Source organism: Phlebotomus argentipes, unplaced genomic scaffold (assembly GCF_947086385.1).
Source record: "Phlebotomus argentipes unplaced genomic scaffold, Phlebotomus argentipes genome assembly scaffold_18, whole genome shotgun sequence".
In the NCBI taxonomy this organism is placed as follows: domain Eukaryota; kingdom Metazoa; phylum Arthropoda; class Insecta; order Diptera; family Psychodidae; genus Phlebotomus; species Phlebotomus argentipes.
Window position 1 is genome coordinate 7291524 of NW_026776177.1, and position 15831 is coordinate 7307354.

The following is a 15831-nucleotide window of genomic DNA, read 5'->3' on the forward strand; positions in this document are numbered from 1 at the left end:
AATCCTCCTTGGCAACAGCAGAGGAGATTCTCAAGAGACTTTTCCAGAAAATCAAGCCTTTCCTTAACGACTTTTACTGCAAAAATGCCCAAAAATCGTAAATCAGCATAAATAATTCCACCTGCAATATGTTTTTCTCCCCTCGTGATTTCCCTTCCTGCCAACATTCTGATTAAGTGGTTGATTAATTCACTCAATTCGGCAATTCCCCTCCCCAGATAGAGTCTAAATTGTGTCAAATGCACTTGGCCACAAAGCCCTCAGATTCCCGCTGATGAAATTCAGCCGAAGGGCTGAAAAATCCAGCGAACAATGCTTTTAATCTCTCGATCTTGTTGTGTAATACAAACGATTCATTAAGATAAAGGAAACACATTTGAATATTCAGTGGATTCCGAGTGTAATTTTTGCGCATGGTAACGAAATATTTATTATAATAAATCAAATATTTATTCAGTTCAAAACGATCAAAATGAACCTGGAAATGAAGAAAATTGTATAAATTTGGAGCAAAATTGCTAAATAAAATTAAATAATTGAGTTCAAGAAACCAAGCGCAATGATTAAAAATTGTCTGAATTGCCTGAGTTATGATAAAATACAAAAGAATGCAACATTTATAGTCAAATATCTTATATTAAAAAGAATTTCTGCATCGAATTAAACATCTTGAGTAAGAAGAAAGATGCTTCATGACTAGATTTAGAACTTTTAAAGGTATAAACGAAAGAGGATTGGTTCCGCCCATTAGCTTGCCACGCCCCTTTCTGTCTTCGTTCTTCGTTTCTGTACTTTTTCTTTCCCTTCTATCTATCTATCTTTCTTGCGAAATCTCTTTAACTAAGTGGAACTCAGCAACCCCTCGCCTTCCGGGGATGGTGCAGCCGGTGATTCCGGCACGCGCATCAGCAGGCGGACAAGCAACCCTCTCTGGTGCACGAGCCGTGGGACTGACGGCACCTGGCGCAGCCTGCGAGAGTGCACTCTCGAGTGATCCGCTGACTTCCCCTCGGACTTGTCGCTGTGTGGTTTCGCAATTAAAAGACTATTATGAAGGCAGGAGATTTGACGGGGTAGAAGGTCTGGGCGAGGGATGCTGTTTCCATTTGCGGGTCACCGTGAAAACCACTTGCTGCGTTCACGGGGAATTCCGTGAGATTTTCACCACTTGTTCCGATCTCGCTGGCGATGCGGAGGGATGAAAAATCAGGGCTGATGGCGTATAAAAGCCAAGGGATGGTCCAGAGAGGCAGACAGAAGTGTTGCGACAGTGTAGACGAAATGTTTCCAATCATTCCGCATCACATTGTTAAGGCTGTGTCTCCTTGCGAGGAGAAGTGCTTCAGGATATCCTCTTTCTCCACTCGTGCGCGGCCAACGAGTTCCGTGAAGGCGAGGAGTTTCTTGCCCAGAAACACGCTCTCAAAGACTTTCAGTGTCATCCACACGCCCAGTGTTGAGGGGAAAAGTTACAGTTTTGCGCTGATCGCTTTGAAGGGATTTCTTCAGGTGACTGAAAAGTGTCTGGCCAACTCAGGTGGATGGATTCGATTGCTTCCACTCGCGAGAGACGTTCACAGTGGGAATATCTGCCTGGAAATCACCGACGGCGGACAATCTGTAAACCTCAGAACCACCCGGAACATCGAAGAAGGCGAAGATCTTCAGCTGTGGTTCTCAGAGAAGATCCTTGCGCTCATGCAGATTCCTTTTCTCTCTCCTGTGAACATACAAGGTGAGCATTGAAGCCTCTTTCCCTCGATTAGGCACTAATACTGTGCTTATCCAGGCCAGAATCGCTACATTTGCCACATTTGCGAGCGCGTCTTTGAGGATCCCAATCCGCTGAAGATCCATCTGGCCACTTTCTGCGAGAAACACTCCCTGGACGCGCTCTGGAATCGACTCAACTTCATCCTCTCCTCCAGTTTCCGATCAGTTCCGTCTTCTCCGCCTGCCAAAACTCCCCTGGCAAGTGCTTCTGAAGTCTCGCCGAGATTCTCAGCCTTTCGTCCAGTCACAGCTTCGCCTCGCCTGGAGTCCGTCTCGCCGCCTCCGTCAGCCGCCGCCGCGGCCGCACACCTCGAGACGATCGTCAGCAACATGGGCTCCTCTAAGGCCGGCCATGTGTGCGTGTATTGCGGCAAGCTGTACTCGCGCAAGTACGGCCTGAAGATCCACATTCGGACGCACACGGGCTTTAAGCCGCTCAAGTGCAAGTACTGCCTGCGGCCCTTCGGCGATCCCAGCAACCTCAACAAGCACGTGCGGCTGCACTCGCAGGCCAACTCCGTGTACAAGTGCCACATCTGTGATAAAGTGCTGGTGCGGAGGCGCGATCTGCAGCGCCACATCCAGTCCAGACACTGCCCAGAAGCGCCAGAAGCCGCCGAGGTGGAGATGAGCTCGTCCAGCAGCGAAGACATCGCCTGAGACTGCAACACTCGAGTGATACGCAGGAGTTTGTATATAAAGACTTTAATAATAAAAAATGAGTAAAAATTTATCTCAACAACATTATTCATCTAACAAAGATAACTTGTCTCAAGTCCTCTATAAATACTCAAAAGAGGGGAAGAATTGAAGAGCACCGTTCACCCTAGATTTATCTAAGTTCCTATTCGACTGGAGGAGGTTCTCTCGACCTCACAATTTGGACGGACTGAGGTTCCACAGGGACTGTCAATGCTACAAGTCCTGCATGGCGAGGATGATGTTCTGTAGCGCCGTCCGGGCGTCCGACGAGGGCAGCTCGTCCAGCACCTTGAGCGCCGCCAGACTGTGCTTGCGCTGCAGATCACGCGTCCTGTCCAGGCCCGGACCCTTGATCACGGCCGCATGGACTTTGGCATAGTCGATAGCCTCCACATTCTCCCTGCCCTTCAGGATCTCCTCGTACAGACTTGGATCCAGCTCCAAGTGGAAGAGAACGGGCGCTGACACCAGGCTGAAAGTGGTTCCTGTGCGAGAAACTCAGTTACTCTCCGGAAAATACGTAATTCACACGCGAAAGGACTCACCCAGTGGCAGCGTGGACGTCTGGAAGGGTTCCAGGTCGAGGCAGGCTTGCCAGGCGAGCGCCAGGTGCTTCCCGAAGAGATAGCCCTGGTGCTGGAGCTCCTTCGGCTGGCCGGCGAGCTTCAGGGCACCCTGGCAACTCTTGCCCAGGAGACTCCCGGCGCTCAGGATGTGCCGCACGGCCCACTCGCGCTCCGGATCGCCGATCGCCTCGTCCGTGTCCAGCGGCAGCGCCACGTCGTTGAAATCAAAGTCATCCGAAGCCTCGGCGGCGCGTGCGCGCAGCTCGCGTGGCTTCGACGGCAGCGGCTTGTTCTGCTGGTCGCGCTCGCCGATGAACTCCGACTCGGCCAGATCGCGCACAGCCGACGAAATGAGTTCAATCACTTCCTGATTCCTAAGGACACGACAGACATTGGCATTTTACAGATAATTCACGAGAGATCCATTGAAAGGCGGGAGATTAATTTTATGCCCGCGAATTATTGGGCTATAAAATGGCTGGAAAAATTGGTCATAAAGTATCAAAAAATAAATCTTTCGCCAATTTTCAGAGGCGTAGTAAATGTCTACTTAATCCGATCAAACCTCTACCATTAGTCGATCCTTCGACTTATATTGTAGCAAATTTTCCACAGAATTAAAATGTTATTTCAATTTCATGAACTTTGAACTTCAGTTTTAATCGTTTGTTATCATAAATCAAAGAAAGACTAATTATCAAGAGGTTCTGATGTCGGTAAAGGCTTTTAGACCACATTTTACAGAAGATTAAGAGACTTTTATGACTAAGGAAAACAATTATGTAGATCTTTTCTTTAAAATATGAGAAGATCTAACGAAAACCTTCTCAATTCTAAAATAATAAGCTTATTTTTGAAAGAAAAACTGCCAGATTTTCCTTGGAGATTAATATAAAATATGCTCAGACGATCGATTTGTTCCAAGACAAGCAGGCTTTGAACGCTCTGCAGAAGCGCCGCCACTGACGATTTACCAAATTTAACCGCGAGTCCGCGATGCGAATCCGCGGCTGTCTCACCTGAGGCTGGCGAGCTCAGAGCAGGAGTTGGACAGCAGGTAGTCGCCGCTGAGCAGCGCGATCTTGTTGCCGAACGTCATGTCGCCGTGCGTGGCGGACAGGTCGCCGCCGGCCGCCGTGAGCGGCTGCAGATTCACGAGGCCCTGGTGCACGAGGTGCGAGATGCGGATCATCTCCGTGACCTCGGCCAGGCCGCGCTGCGAGTGCAGCACGCCGGCGGACTTGTCCTGCTCCATGTCGGGGATGCTCTCGGCGTGGCCGGCGGCCTTGGACACCAGCAGGACAATGAGGCCCCAGGCCTGCATGTTGTTCTTGCCGTTGTACAGCAGATTCCTGCGGCGGAGAGAGAGATTGTGTGTGATTTATGCAAATGGCACGCGACTTTCACCGCGCGCGACTCACTTGGCCGTCTTCAGGAGGGGATGGTTGCTGCCAACGAGCTTCCGGAGGTGCAGGGCCACATTAGCGATCTCGTCGCTCAGGAGCCAGCGCAGGCTGAGGAAGGACGTGGGATAGCCCACGATCTTCTCCGCCTCGCTCACGGCGCGGTTCCAGTCGTGCTTCTGCACGTTCTTCGTGGCCAGCTTGTCTGGCAGCGAGGCACTGGTGCGCAACCATCTGGCCGCGGAGCGCTGCTGCGTGGCCACGGCGCGGAGGCCCCTCTGCACGGACCACAGACGACTCAGGGACATCCTCGTGACGATCTCTGCGCAGGGAAAAGGGCACACAAGGATGCTGGGGCGCGGCACTGACGTGGAACTGTGAGATCTCTCGCGAAAACTGGGAGTGGGATGTTTACTCGAAAGTGGCACAAGTGAAATCTTCGCGAGCTGCTCTCCGGAATCCCCACTTCGCGTGACAGCTGATGCCCGACATAACCTCACAAAGGGAGAGTGAGACGCGCATTTCGATTAGCCGAGACGCACACTGTGTCGTTCAAAAGCGCGCCAGAGTCGAAAAGACGTTAAGAAAGTTTTGCAGAAGAAAAAAGAGAAATAGCAATTATTTTAAGGATATTTATTCTAGCTCTTAAAGTAGTTTCACACATTTACAAATTAGCGGAAAACTTCAATCTCTTTGAATTATTTTAAAGGCAACAAATAAAAGTTTACAAAGGTATTTCTTTATGGCAGGAACCGTCTTTGATTTCAAGAGGAAAATAAAACACAAACAAAATACACAATAATAGAGACCATTTTCGCATCTACTTTTCGCCGTTTTGTAAAACCACATCTCTCTTAAGAAGTACAAACGGAGGAAAACATCTACTCTCTTAAAGCTCAGGAAGATATTTTAAAAATAAGTTGAGTTTCTTATCAGTCCCCAAGAAAGTTTCTCTGTGATCTTCTCTTTGCCGGAAAAAAACCTTCTTCATCTCTTCTCCTCTCTAGAAATGTGTGTGTGGGTGTTTTAAATTTATTATACTTTCTAATGCTATTAACGTGTTTTTGTGTGTTTAACAGAACTTTTTTTTAGCAGTTTATATACTTAAGATATTTTCCATTTTTTCTTCACTGTTTTACTGGGTTTCCTTTCTTTTACTCAATAACTTAATCAATATGCCGTAAATATTGGTAATGCTGTTGCTGTATTTTCATAATTTTGCTACACTCCTTCATTTCTTGCTCTCTCTCTCTCTCTCTCTCTCTATGCAAAGCGCTTTTCTGATGTCCGAATGAAAAACTCGCTATAACACAAACAATCAAATAAATAAAGACTTTTCCTTTGGTCACATTTTGTCCATTATGTCTCATGTTTCTCAAGTTATTGTTGCATTTCTCTGGCTTCTTGTGTGTGTGTGTGCTTTTCCATGTGGAGAAATTAATAATTGTTTAGAATATGCAATAATTGATTGCAAAGATTTTACACATTTGTAATTTAAAACTTTCGTTGTTTCTCACAATTGCTATCATCTTTAGTTTTCTCTGTCTTTTCTTTCATCTTGTTTCACTTCTTGGAGTTCCTAAACGTTTCACTTTTGCAATGATGTTTCTTGAAGCAGGAAGATGAGCACCGGGAATTGAAATTCATTGTTATAACTTCTCTTCACGTCAATTTTTTCTTTCATGATTCAACTAATTTTTTTTTGTAACTTTTCAGTGTTTTTTTTATGTCTTTCATTATACATAACAGCGATGAATAAGTTAGTCACACTATTCTTTCTTATTATTCCTCATTAATAATATTTTTTTTTAAGCTATCACGTCGTCAAAACACATACTAAAGTTGAATATTCCTTCTCATAATCTCTCTCTCTTCTACTAAAAAGATATTTCTTAATACATTTATTAGGTTTTTCTGTCTTATTTATCTTCTATACACATTTTATATCGCACTGTTTCTGCTCACATTCAATCGATTGGGTATTTCACTTATTAATTTTCTTCTTCATTTTTTTTTCTGGGAAAAGAACATCTTTTATGGAAATGAAAAGTTTTTTTTATCTTGGGAAAAAGGAAAATTCTAATTGTTTTCTCTCTTTTTCAACTTCTTTTTCTTTGTAAAATGTTCATATGTAATCAAGATTTGAGATATGCGTTTCAGAGTCGTTTTTTTGATATCACTTTTGGATATTAAATTTACTTATTTTTCAGGAGAGTGAATAGAATTCTTATTTTTTCTTCAACTTTTTTAATGCATTCCCTCAAAGTCTCAGACAAGCCACAAGAAGTTTAGTCGGCAATTGCTAAAGTGCCGAAGGAAATTATTGATATTCTTCATTGGGTGTTGTTTTTCTACTTTAGTCATGTTTCTTTTTTTTCTTTTACCTTAAAATACCTCTTGACTCTTTTTTATGCTTAGAGATTAAGAATTAATATTTTTTAAGACACATACAAATTCTAAGCTTTTACATTTCCATAATTTTTTTTCACCTGCAGAGTCGCTCAGTAAAATTATTCTCCCTCAAAATTAAACCACTTTTCCTCACATGGTAATATCAAAAGGAAAAATTCTTTCCTTCAATCCTCCTAAATTACCTGCACTTTTCATCATTTCCGCCCACTTTTCAGCCTCCCGACGACTTATTTCTCGCTTTAAAACTATATCTTTATGTACTTGTCCATTACCATAGTTTTTCTTATCTCCATAAGTTAAATAATAAGTTGCAATACGAAAAATCATCGTGATTTCTTCTCATCAAATTGGTTTTCATTTTTTTTTACTCATTACTTAAAGACATAAAATTGAAAGGAAAATCGAAAACAAACTCTTCCGTCTTCACCACTTTTTTTTGGTTATATTTATAGGCACAGTTTATATTTCTTCACTTTTTTTCATCATCATTTTAAAACTCTTAATAAAAAATGGTTTATAAATTTCCTTTAATTATTTTTAATGCTTGAAATCACATTATTGCACCATGTTTTTCTAAAAATTTGTCACTTCTTTTCATCAAATACAATAAATTTAAAGTTTCTTTGCTGTTTTTTTTTCTTTAGAGTTTCCATTTTTGCGCTTCTTTCTTCATCGCTTTCTCGCCACATTTTTTTGTATCGTTTTATTTAATCCAAAAATCAAAGTTTTGCAGTTGTTTTCGCCTATTCATGCTTGACAAAAAGGGGAAATTAAATGTTTAGCACACGCAAACATGTCTTTTCAAAACTCAAATTCACCACAAGTTTTCATTGTCTGCATTAATGCAATTTTATTATATGGATTTTTAAATTCAGCCAAATTAAGCATAAAAAAAACCTTTCTTGTGACATCATTTCATCTTCTTTTTAGCCTTCATCCTCTCTTTCACTCTGGGAATCTCTCGTTAATGCTGAGGAAAATGAAAATCGTGATCATTCCATGATGATTTGAGGTAGTTTCTTTGCTCGACACGCGACTTGAGGAAATTGTCCCGTGAAAAGCGCTGATGGGCAACAAAACAACACAGAGGAAATGACACTAAAATCTACGCCGAAAGTCCCTGACTTTCTCTAAATCCACGCTTTCAGGCTCTAACTATTGCTTTTGAGATCGTGTTTTACAAGACAATTTCCCAAAGTTTTGTGTCTCATGGTCTATTTTCTTCAAAAGGAGGAAAAGAATTAAAAAAAAAATGCAGAATGAACAGAGAAAAAATGTCAATATAACTTTTCTCCCACGTTGCTAACCTTTTTTCTTCTTCTCTACTAATTTTCTTCTTTTATTCACTTATAGTTTGTGCAAAATGTAGTTTTTTTTTCTTCTTTCTAATTCATTTGCTTCCACAAATTCTTCGCCCTCAAACATCTCCTCCTCATCGTCATTTAACTTTAAGTATGATTAACTGGTCCATTTTCATGTTATCTTGAGTGCATATTTCATGAAATTTTGCTGTTTACACACTAAGAGAAAAAACAAACCCAAAATTCAGCTCTCATTTTAGGATGATTAGTTATTTTGTACGCACAATCAATGTCAATTCAGGAGTTATTCTGGGTGTCCTTTTGCATTCCTCTCACGTCTTATTAATCCCCCATTTAAAGTCTATATTACTTAATATGTGAACAGCGTCAGCATTTTATTTATCATTAAAGAGAATTACGTGAAATATTTATCCTTCAATGTTAATGTTATTTTATTTACTTCTCTTTTATGGTGGGTGGAATTTATTATAAAAAATTTGTCACTGATTCTTTTGAGCAATAAATCACACAAAACGTTCTTTTCCTCAAGCTTCTCTCTTTCTCTCCTCTCTCACTGGTTTTACCATTCTTTTCTGTCCCCCTTCTTTTTCTTAGTAACATCATTCAATTTACTGGTTTTTCTTTTGCATTTTACGTGACTCATTCTTGTTCATATTTTTCTTCTCCACGTTTAAATACACATTTACAATTAATTAGAAATATATAGAAAAAGCAAATAACTACAAAAATATTAATTTATATTTTATAATGCACTTTTATCATTCGCTTTTAAGTCCTCAGAGCGTGTATTGAATAATTTGAGTATGTCGGTTGATCTCTAAACCTCACATTTAAACCATTTTTGTTCCTGCATGTTTTCTCTAACTTTATAGTTTACACTTTTCCTATCTGTGTTTGTGTGTGTTGGTTTTCCTCACACCTCAGCATAATGTGATGTTTAATTAAAAAAACTAACACGAAGAAGTTTTGCTATTTAACCATTAGATTTATATCTCATGTTTTTTTGGTATATTTTCCCAGTGTATTTTCTAATTCAAAAAACTTTATATCTTATTTCTTAAAAATTGGGCGGAATTATCTCTTCATTTTTTCATCAAAAAACACTTTGACAAAATCAATTAAATTCTGTTTGTTTTTTTCCTTTCATTTTGCTTTCGAAGATGCGCTGAAATTAAAAGCTTTTATCTCATATAAATTATATATAAAATAGTCTGTTGCAATTTGAATTGAATGGTTCTCAACTGCTCAATTGATAGTTTGCTGATTTTTTTTATTTTCACTCCCCCCGGAAGACTTTTTAATCCTAATTTTCATCAAGTTTTCTCTCTTTCTCTCTCTTTACTCTCATTGACATGAGTTGTGTTTTTCCTCCTCACTAAATTAATTTTAAAAATGCAAATCAATTGAGAGATTTCTCTTCTGCGGAGAATTCCATCAATCTCCAATCACATTTCATCATCCACCTTTTTTTTCTTTTATAAGCTTAAGAAATATTTCCATTATCTAACTTCATAATTACAATTTTTATCTTTGTATGTTCAATTTTTTATTCTCTTCTTCCTTAATTGTCATTAACTACCTTTCGTGCTTCACTTTTCCTTTTCTTTTGATACAATTCACAAATGAAATCCTTGCTTGATATGATTGTAGCAAATAAGTTTCCGCCGTTCAATCATTGACACGCGCGCGCGCTTTTTCACTGTCGAATAAACGCGAGCATTAAAACAGTTTCCAATTCTTTACCTATTGCGCTGCTCAAATTGAGAGTTCCTAAATCGGGTGGGAGTTCATTTTCGGTCTCTCTAATTCTATTATTTTGGAAAGAAAGTGTTTTTGTTTTTCTCAACAACAACTACAACAGAATCGCAATGCTCCTAAATTCCACACTCTTAAGCCGGTCCATTCTCCACAGTCGTCAGCGATGCGGCATTGTTCTCATCCACAATTGTGGCCTTTGCGGAAGTCGCTTGGCTCTTGCACTCGCTTATTTCATTGTTGTTGCAATTCTTGCTGCAATGAGAATCGTCCATCAAGTCACATACAAATCAATAAAACCGCAATCTTTCTGAATTGATTAATAGTCAATTCCCATGACGTGAATTGAACACACAAACACACGGAATTTATGAGCGAAAAGAGGTCATTTTCAGTTTACTCACAGTTCCACATCAATGGAATTATCAGTTGGTCCATTGCTTGAAAGTATCTCATCGGCACTGTCTTCATTGCTCTTTGGCTCCTCCGCAGAATCGCCAATCACACCATCATTGGTACTCTCCGTTGCGACACTTAATGGCACATCAGTAGCTTCTTCAAAAGTGTGAGAGTTGTCTCCATTTTTGGCATTTTCATCGCTGCAAACACAACACAGTAATATTCAGCAAGAGGTCAAAAGTTTACATTTTTTTGCCAATTTCTCACCAGGTTTTATCTTCAGTTGCATTTTCAGTCTGATCAGGAGTTTTGCTGCCATCCTCAACCACTGGAATATTCTCTACGTCGCCCTCTTCCGCCTCATTTGCATCCTTGTCCGCGCCGTTGCTCGCCTCCAGACTCTCGATCTCCTCCGCATCCTTGTCGCCATCATCATTCGCGCCACTCTGAAATCCGCCATCGGAGCTGAACTGGTTGAAGTGCGTGTCGAAGTCGGCGAAGTTGTCGGAGGAGAAATTGGCCCAGCCGGAGTCGACCAGTGGCGGCTGCTCCCTGACCGGCGCCACGTTCGAGTCCCAGGGACTGATGAAATTCACCAAGTTGGCCTCCTTGCTGTCCTCCTCCTTCGACCACTCCGACTCGAAAGCCTCCTCTTCATCCGGCCACACCTTCAGGGTGTTCAGGATACTCGAACTCAGGTCACTTGATATGTAAGCCGAGAAGAAGTTATCGATGGCCTCAGTGTTGGCCATGTTCGGTATCTCATCTATTGCAGAGCTGCAAAGGTGAGAAAATAGCTTTGTTAGCTTGATTTTCAAGAAATACACCAAGATAAACATCTGTGAAGATTTGCTAATAAACTAGAAATGGCCTTTAGCTTGTCATACAAACAGAATTCTCCTTATTAAACAACTAAGAGCTTCTGAACTTCCAACAAATCCCATTCAATCTCAAGTCAGAAGTTCTGAGCGAGTCCTTTCGGGGCCAAAAAAGGGATTTCTACAGTAGAAATAAGAAAGAGACTCACTGCATGGTGTCTCCAAAGTCGTTAAACGTATCTGATGCCTCGTTGTAGAAGTCTTTGGGTCCCACGTTGTTGTCATCCTGAAATGGATTGTGATCGGCCAGGAAGCGCTTCTGCTGCCGCATCTCCACCGTCAGCTCGCCCGAGCGCTCCTCCTCGTCGGCAGTAATCTTCCGCCACAGCACCATCTCGTCCTCCGTGAGAGTCGAGTCGATTAAGGCACGAAGTTCCTCAGACATTGTGTAGCATGAAACCAGCGAGTCGAGGATCTGGATCAGGTGGCCCATGTAGCCGAGACGGCGGCCCTGATTCTTCTCCTGCTCACTCTCATTGTACATCCAGCAGTCCAGCAACTTTGACACGACCCGACAATCAACCACCACCTGAAACAGACACACAGAAGCGCGTTGAGCGCGATGGCGAAGAGGAAAGGGAATTTCAATTGGGGTCAAAGGTGAAGTGGTAAGAATTCATGGTCAAAAATCAAGTGTTACGCAAGCGAGCGCTCTTTTTCATCATCCATTTCGCTCTTCTCACTCACTCAGTTCAATGGCAAGGAGAGAAAGAAAAACGGTTTCAAGATGTGAATTTAGTGCATAATTTTCGTGTGTGTTTACCAAGAATTCAACTTAACTATGTTGCAAATTGCTTATCTATCTTCAAAATACACTCAGTCTAGCCATGATTTATTCAATTCGCTTTATCTTAAGCTCCGCTGGAAATCATTTGACAAACACAACACAGCTCGAACATCCCAGAGATTTACACAAAAGGTACTTTTCAAATCGACTCTCAAAGAGTTGAAGTCAACATAAATTTACCCCGTCTTTCTCTTGACCGGAAAACACCCTTTTTACACCCCCATAAAATGCTTGATTGAATGACTCTGACTCTATAAAACTTTCATTTTTAGCACGACAATAAAAATCTTTGCATTTCCTGCAATTCTACTGAACGAATGCGGTTCACTTTCCAACGCTGCATCGTAAAATAACATTTGTGCTGCAACACAAACACTCCAATCTAATTGGAAGTTCGCTACAGATCATTTCGAAAGATTAATAAATTGAAGAATATCAGAATTTTTACGCACCATAAAATCCAAAACGTACTTTTTCTCTCTTCCTCTCAATGTAACAGTTAATACATTTTGAATAACATTTTCCAGTGAGTGATTTATGGAATCCGTGAGGCGAATGCATAAATCTTGTTTTTTTTTTGGGCAAATTGCGAGTCTCTTTCTTGATACTCACGTGCTTCTGTAAGGCAGACAAATGCAACAGAGTTTTGAAGTTCTCCTGATCAATGCCCGTGTCAAAGGCTTTGAGGGCATAGCGCAGACACTTGTTGACATGGTTGTGTAGAAAATTATTCCAACAGTATTGCTTAAAGAGGTTGAGCAATGTGTTAAAAAAATCTGTTGCACAAATTCTGCAAAGAGAGAATGAAGGAAAAAAGAAGGGTTTCATTAGTCCCTGAAGTGTCTTTTGCTCATGCTGTGTGATTCTCTCAATTCTAATTGAATTGCGTAAATCTGTTTTGTCTTCATCCGGACTAAACTCTGCTGTCAAGCAACATTCGCGAGTGTATAATTCCAGCGATAAGACATCTTTATCACTGCTTCAGCTTCCTCTAATGCGTAAAAACAGATCGCAAACACCAAAAATTGTCAATTCAACAGTTGAACTTACGCATTGATAATATCACTATCTTGTGTTTCTATTAATACTGTGAATAGACAGCATATATGAAGTCTTGTATTTCCGAAAGCTGGCAAAATGTCCACGTTCGCCTCCACGAGCATCGGTGATTTTGCCGGTGATTTCAGGAGGAGCTCATGAAATTTCCCCACGTGAAGCTTCAGCACGCCCAGGATCTTCTCCACCACCGTCAAGTGGTGCTCCTTCTCCTTGTTCACGAGATACTGAACGGCGGAATCGTCGGAAAGCTCATTTCTGTGCCCAGAGAGAGAGAAGACAAAGTGCGTCAATTTAGGACAAAGAGGATTCGTGCGCGGACAACTCACGTCGTTAAATACTCAATTAAGGCAAGAATAATGGTTATGCCGGCGACAATGCTGCCGTCGCTACGGCGCTCGTCGTCGAGAATCGTGCGCAGCAGCAGATCGGCCGTCTTCTCGTCCTCCAGCGTCTCCAGCAGCATGTCCACCTGATTGACCTCCTCCTTCTCCGTCTGCCGCTTCCGCCTGCCCTCGCGGATGTACTCCACGAGGAAGAGCGCGATGTTCTCGTGCCGCTCACGGTCACCGTCCGCCGCGCCCAGCGCCTGGATGAGGCGTTCAATGAGATTCTGCTGATTGAACCACTCAAGCAGACTCTGCCGCAGCTCCGGTCCCTGGATGTGCATGATGATGTACAGCAGCAGGTCCATGATCACCGGCGTGCCCATGTGCTGCAGCATGGCGCCCAGAAAGTCCTGGCGCGACTTGATGAAGTCCAGCACCGTGATGCACACGTACTGATATGCGAACCAGTCCTGGTGCTGCTTGCGCGCGATCAGCATGCCGAACGTCTTGCAGAAGAAGGACATGAGCAGCGGATTGAGCGGCGGCTTGCGCTCCAAGAACGAGTACAGCTTCTGCAGAATGGCGGGATCCGACACGAGGCTCTGGTTGAGGGACGGCAGGTCGCTCGTGAGGATCTCGCACGCCAGATTGGAATGCTTGAAGCGCTCACTCTCCGCCACATCTGCGGGCGGCTCCGTGATGATCAGCGTCACGAGCTCCTCCAAGATGTCCGGGCGATTCAGGCTGCAAAAAGCAGAGTTTTGTCACTTCTAGCGAACTTTTAGAGCTCAGAATAGTTGCAAACTTTCCAATAAGACACAGATAATTGGAAAAATGCGATTTCTTGAGCCTTAAGGCACAATTTCTTCAGAAAAAGATTCAATTCTATGAAATCAAGCATCTGTTTAACCTCGTTTTAATGGGTCAATTTGTCCATCCAATAACTAATGAAACTATTTTGCCTTTCTCTGAAAGTCCTTTTCAACGTTTATAATGCAAATTTAGGCTCTGGGATTGAATTTTTTTGCACGTTTTCACATTTTCTCATTCGAAATGTCCAACTGTCACACTGAAAGACGGGAAAGCTGAAGAGATTCCAGCGGAAAATTAAAAGCAGGATGTTTTTGTGGCTTTTTGATAATCGTGAGCAAACTATTTGGCTTTAAGTGGTGATTTTTGCACCGAATGAAAGCCAATTAAGTGGTCTAATTACATCTCTGGGGTTCGAGATTCAAATGAGCACAAAAGTGTCCCAAAACTGCCCGCTTCTCCCGTAGCCAGTACAAATTGGCTTCCAATTTGCGGGCTGGCATCTGTTTGTCTTATTGGCCTGACAGCTCGGCTGTCCGGACAGCGGGCGACCATTTGCTGGCCGGAATTGGCGGACTTACAACTGCACCAATTTGGTGTTCTGTGTGCGGCACTCCTGCAGGATGTCCTGGTCCTCGAGGATCTCGGTGAGCAGCGGGTTCTCCTTGTTGAGCAGCGCCTCGATGTGCTGAGACGGCGTGTAGGAACCATCCCAATACATGGCTGGGCTGCTTAGTTCACAGGCGCGAAATCTGTCCCTTGGCGGCCTCGCGAATTGCTACTAAATGGGTGACACAGCACTGGAAGTAATTAGCGGAATATCAGCACAAGTGCACTTGGCGGAGCAACAGCGACGGCCAGAAGAGAGCGTGACACATTTTTCTCGCTCGACTTCCTCCGTCACTGCGCGAGCGAGAGAGCGCGGGGCGCCGTGTCACGCGACCCCGCGGGGGCGCGCTCACCTTCGAAAAAGGATCACAGATACAACATGAAAGCGTAGTCGCGCAGCACTAGTGGAAAAGTGGGTGGAAAACAGCGCGGTTTCCGGGCACGAAGAGCAACTCCAACTGCGACTTTTGTTGCTTCCTGGCCAGCTATTCTCGCAGTTTTGTGTGTGCGAGTGAGAAAAAACTGCAAGTCGCCCCTCGAATGGCAGCACACCAAGAGTTCCTTTCTTTCAGCGCGCCCCGAAAACTTTTCGCCACGAATTGCAACTTACGCACGAGATTACGCGTGTAACACTATCGAACCCGAGATTATTGAAACTTTTCACACACTCCTCAGTACAACACAGTTCATTGAAATTTGTTAAACTAGAGCGTAAACTAAAAAGAAATTTACAAAAACCCATCCATCATTTTTTACACACTGTGGGGAATTTTTGTCTCGCGAAGCTACACGAAAATTACTGCACTGTTGCTCAGTCGCCCAATGAGCGCCGCGAGGTCATTGACAGGCTGTCAAAACGACATGTGGACATGTCCGCGGACAGACGGTGGATTGGCGACAAAGGAAACAGAATTTCACCGATAAAAGTATTCACAAGAATTCAGAGAACTTGCCAAGCTATCAGATTGGCTTCAAATCTTTCGATTCGTGTTAGTACATGGATAATTTTCTTTCTGTCTTGTTCGAATAA

The 15831-nt window shown here is 42.8% G+C and overlaps 3 protein-coding genes across 3 annotated transcripts; 1 reads left to right on the top strand and 2 right to left on the bottom strand.

Moving 5' to 3' along the window:
- The first annotated feature begins 1281 nt into the window (after positions 1 to 1281).
- Positions 1282 to 2433, top strand: LOC132259088 (zinc finger protein 77). The gene is made up of 2 exons (XM_059756633.1): positions 1282 to 1735; positions 1790 to 2433. Exons 1-2 carry the CDS (start codon positions 1282 to 1284, stop codon positions 2431 to 2433), a joined length of 1098 nt encoding a protein of 365 aa, XP_059612616.1.
- A 57-nt stretch (positions 2434 to 2490) lies between these two features.
- Positions 2491 to 4971, bottom strand: LOC132259758 (all trans-polyprenyl-diphosphate synthase PDSS2). Its single transcript, XM_059757515.1, has 4 exons — positions 4463 to 4971; positions 4061 to 4393; positions 3021 to 3415; positions 2491 to 2960 (listed from the first exon to the last, which is right to left on the bottom strand). The coding sequence occupies exons 1-4, from the start codon at positions 4750 to 4752 to the stop codon at positions 2689 to 2691; spliced, it is 1290 nt and encodes a 429-aa protein (XP_059613498.1). The 5' UTR covers positions 4753 to 4971; the 3' UTR covers positions 2491 to 2688.
- Positions 4972 to 5062: 91 nt separating this feature from the next.
- Positions 5063 to 15563, bottom strand: LOC132260409 (serine/threonine-protein phosphatase 6 regulatory subunit 3). Its single transcript, XM_059758484.1, has 9 exons — positions 15155 to 15563; positions 14774 to 14992; positions 13383 to 14126; positions 13048 to 13311; positions 12610 to 12787; positions 11360 to 11739; positions 10600 to 11109; positions 10338 to 10532; positions 5063 to 10188 (listed from the first exon to the last, which is right to left on the bottom strand). Exons 2-9 carry the CDS (start codon positions 14911 to 14913, stop codon positions 10068 to 10070), a joined length of 2532 nt encoding a protein of 843 aa, XP_059614467.1. The 5' UTR covers positions 14914 to 14992; positions 15155 to 15563; the 3' UTR covers positions 5063 to 10067.
- Between the last annotated feature and the right edge of the window lie 268 nt (positions 15564 to 15831).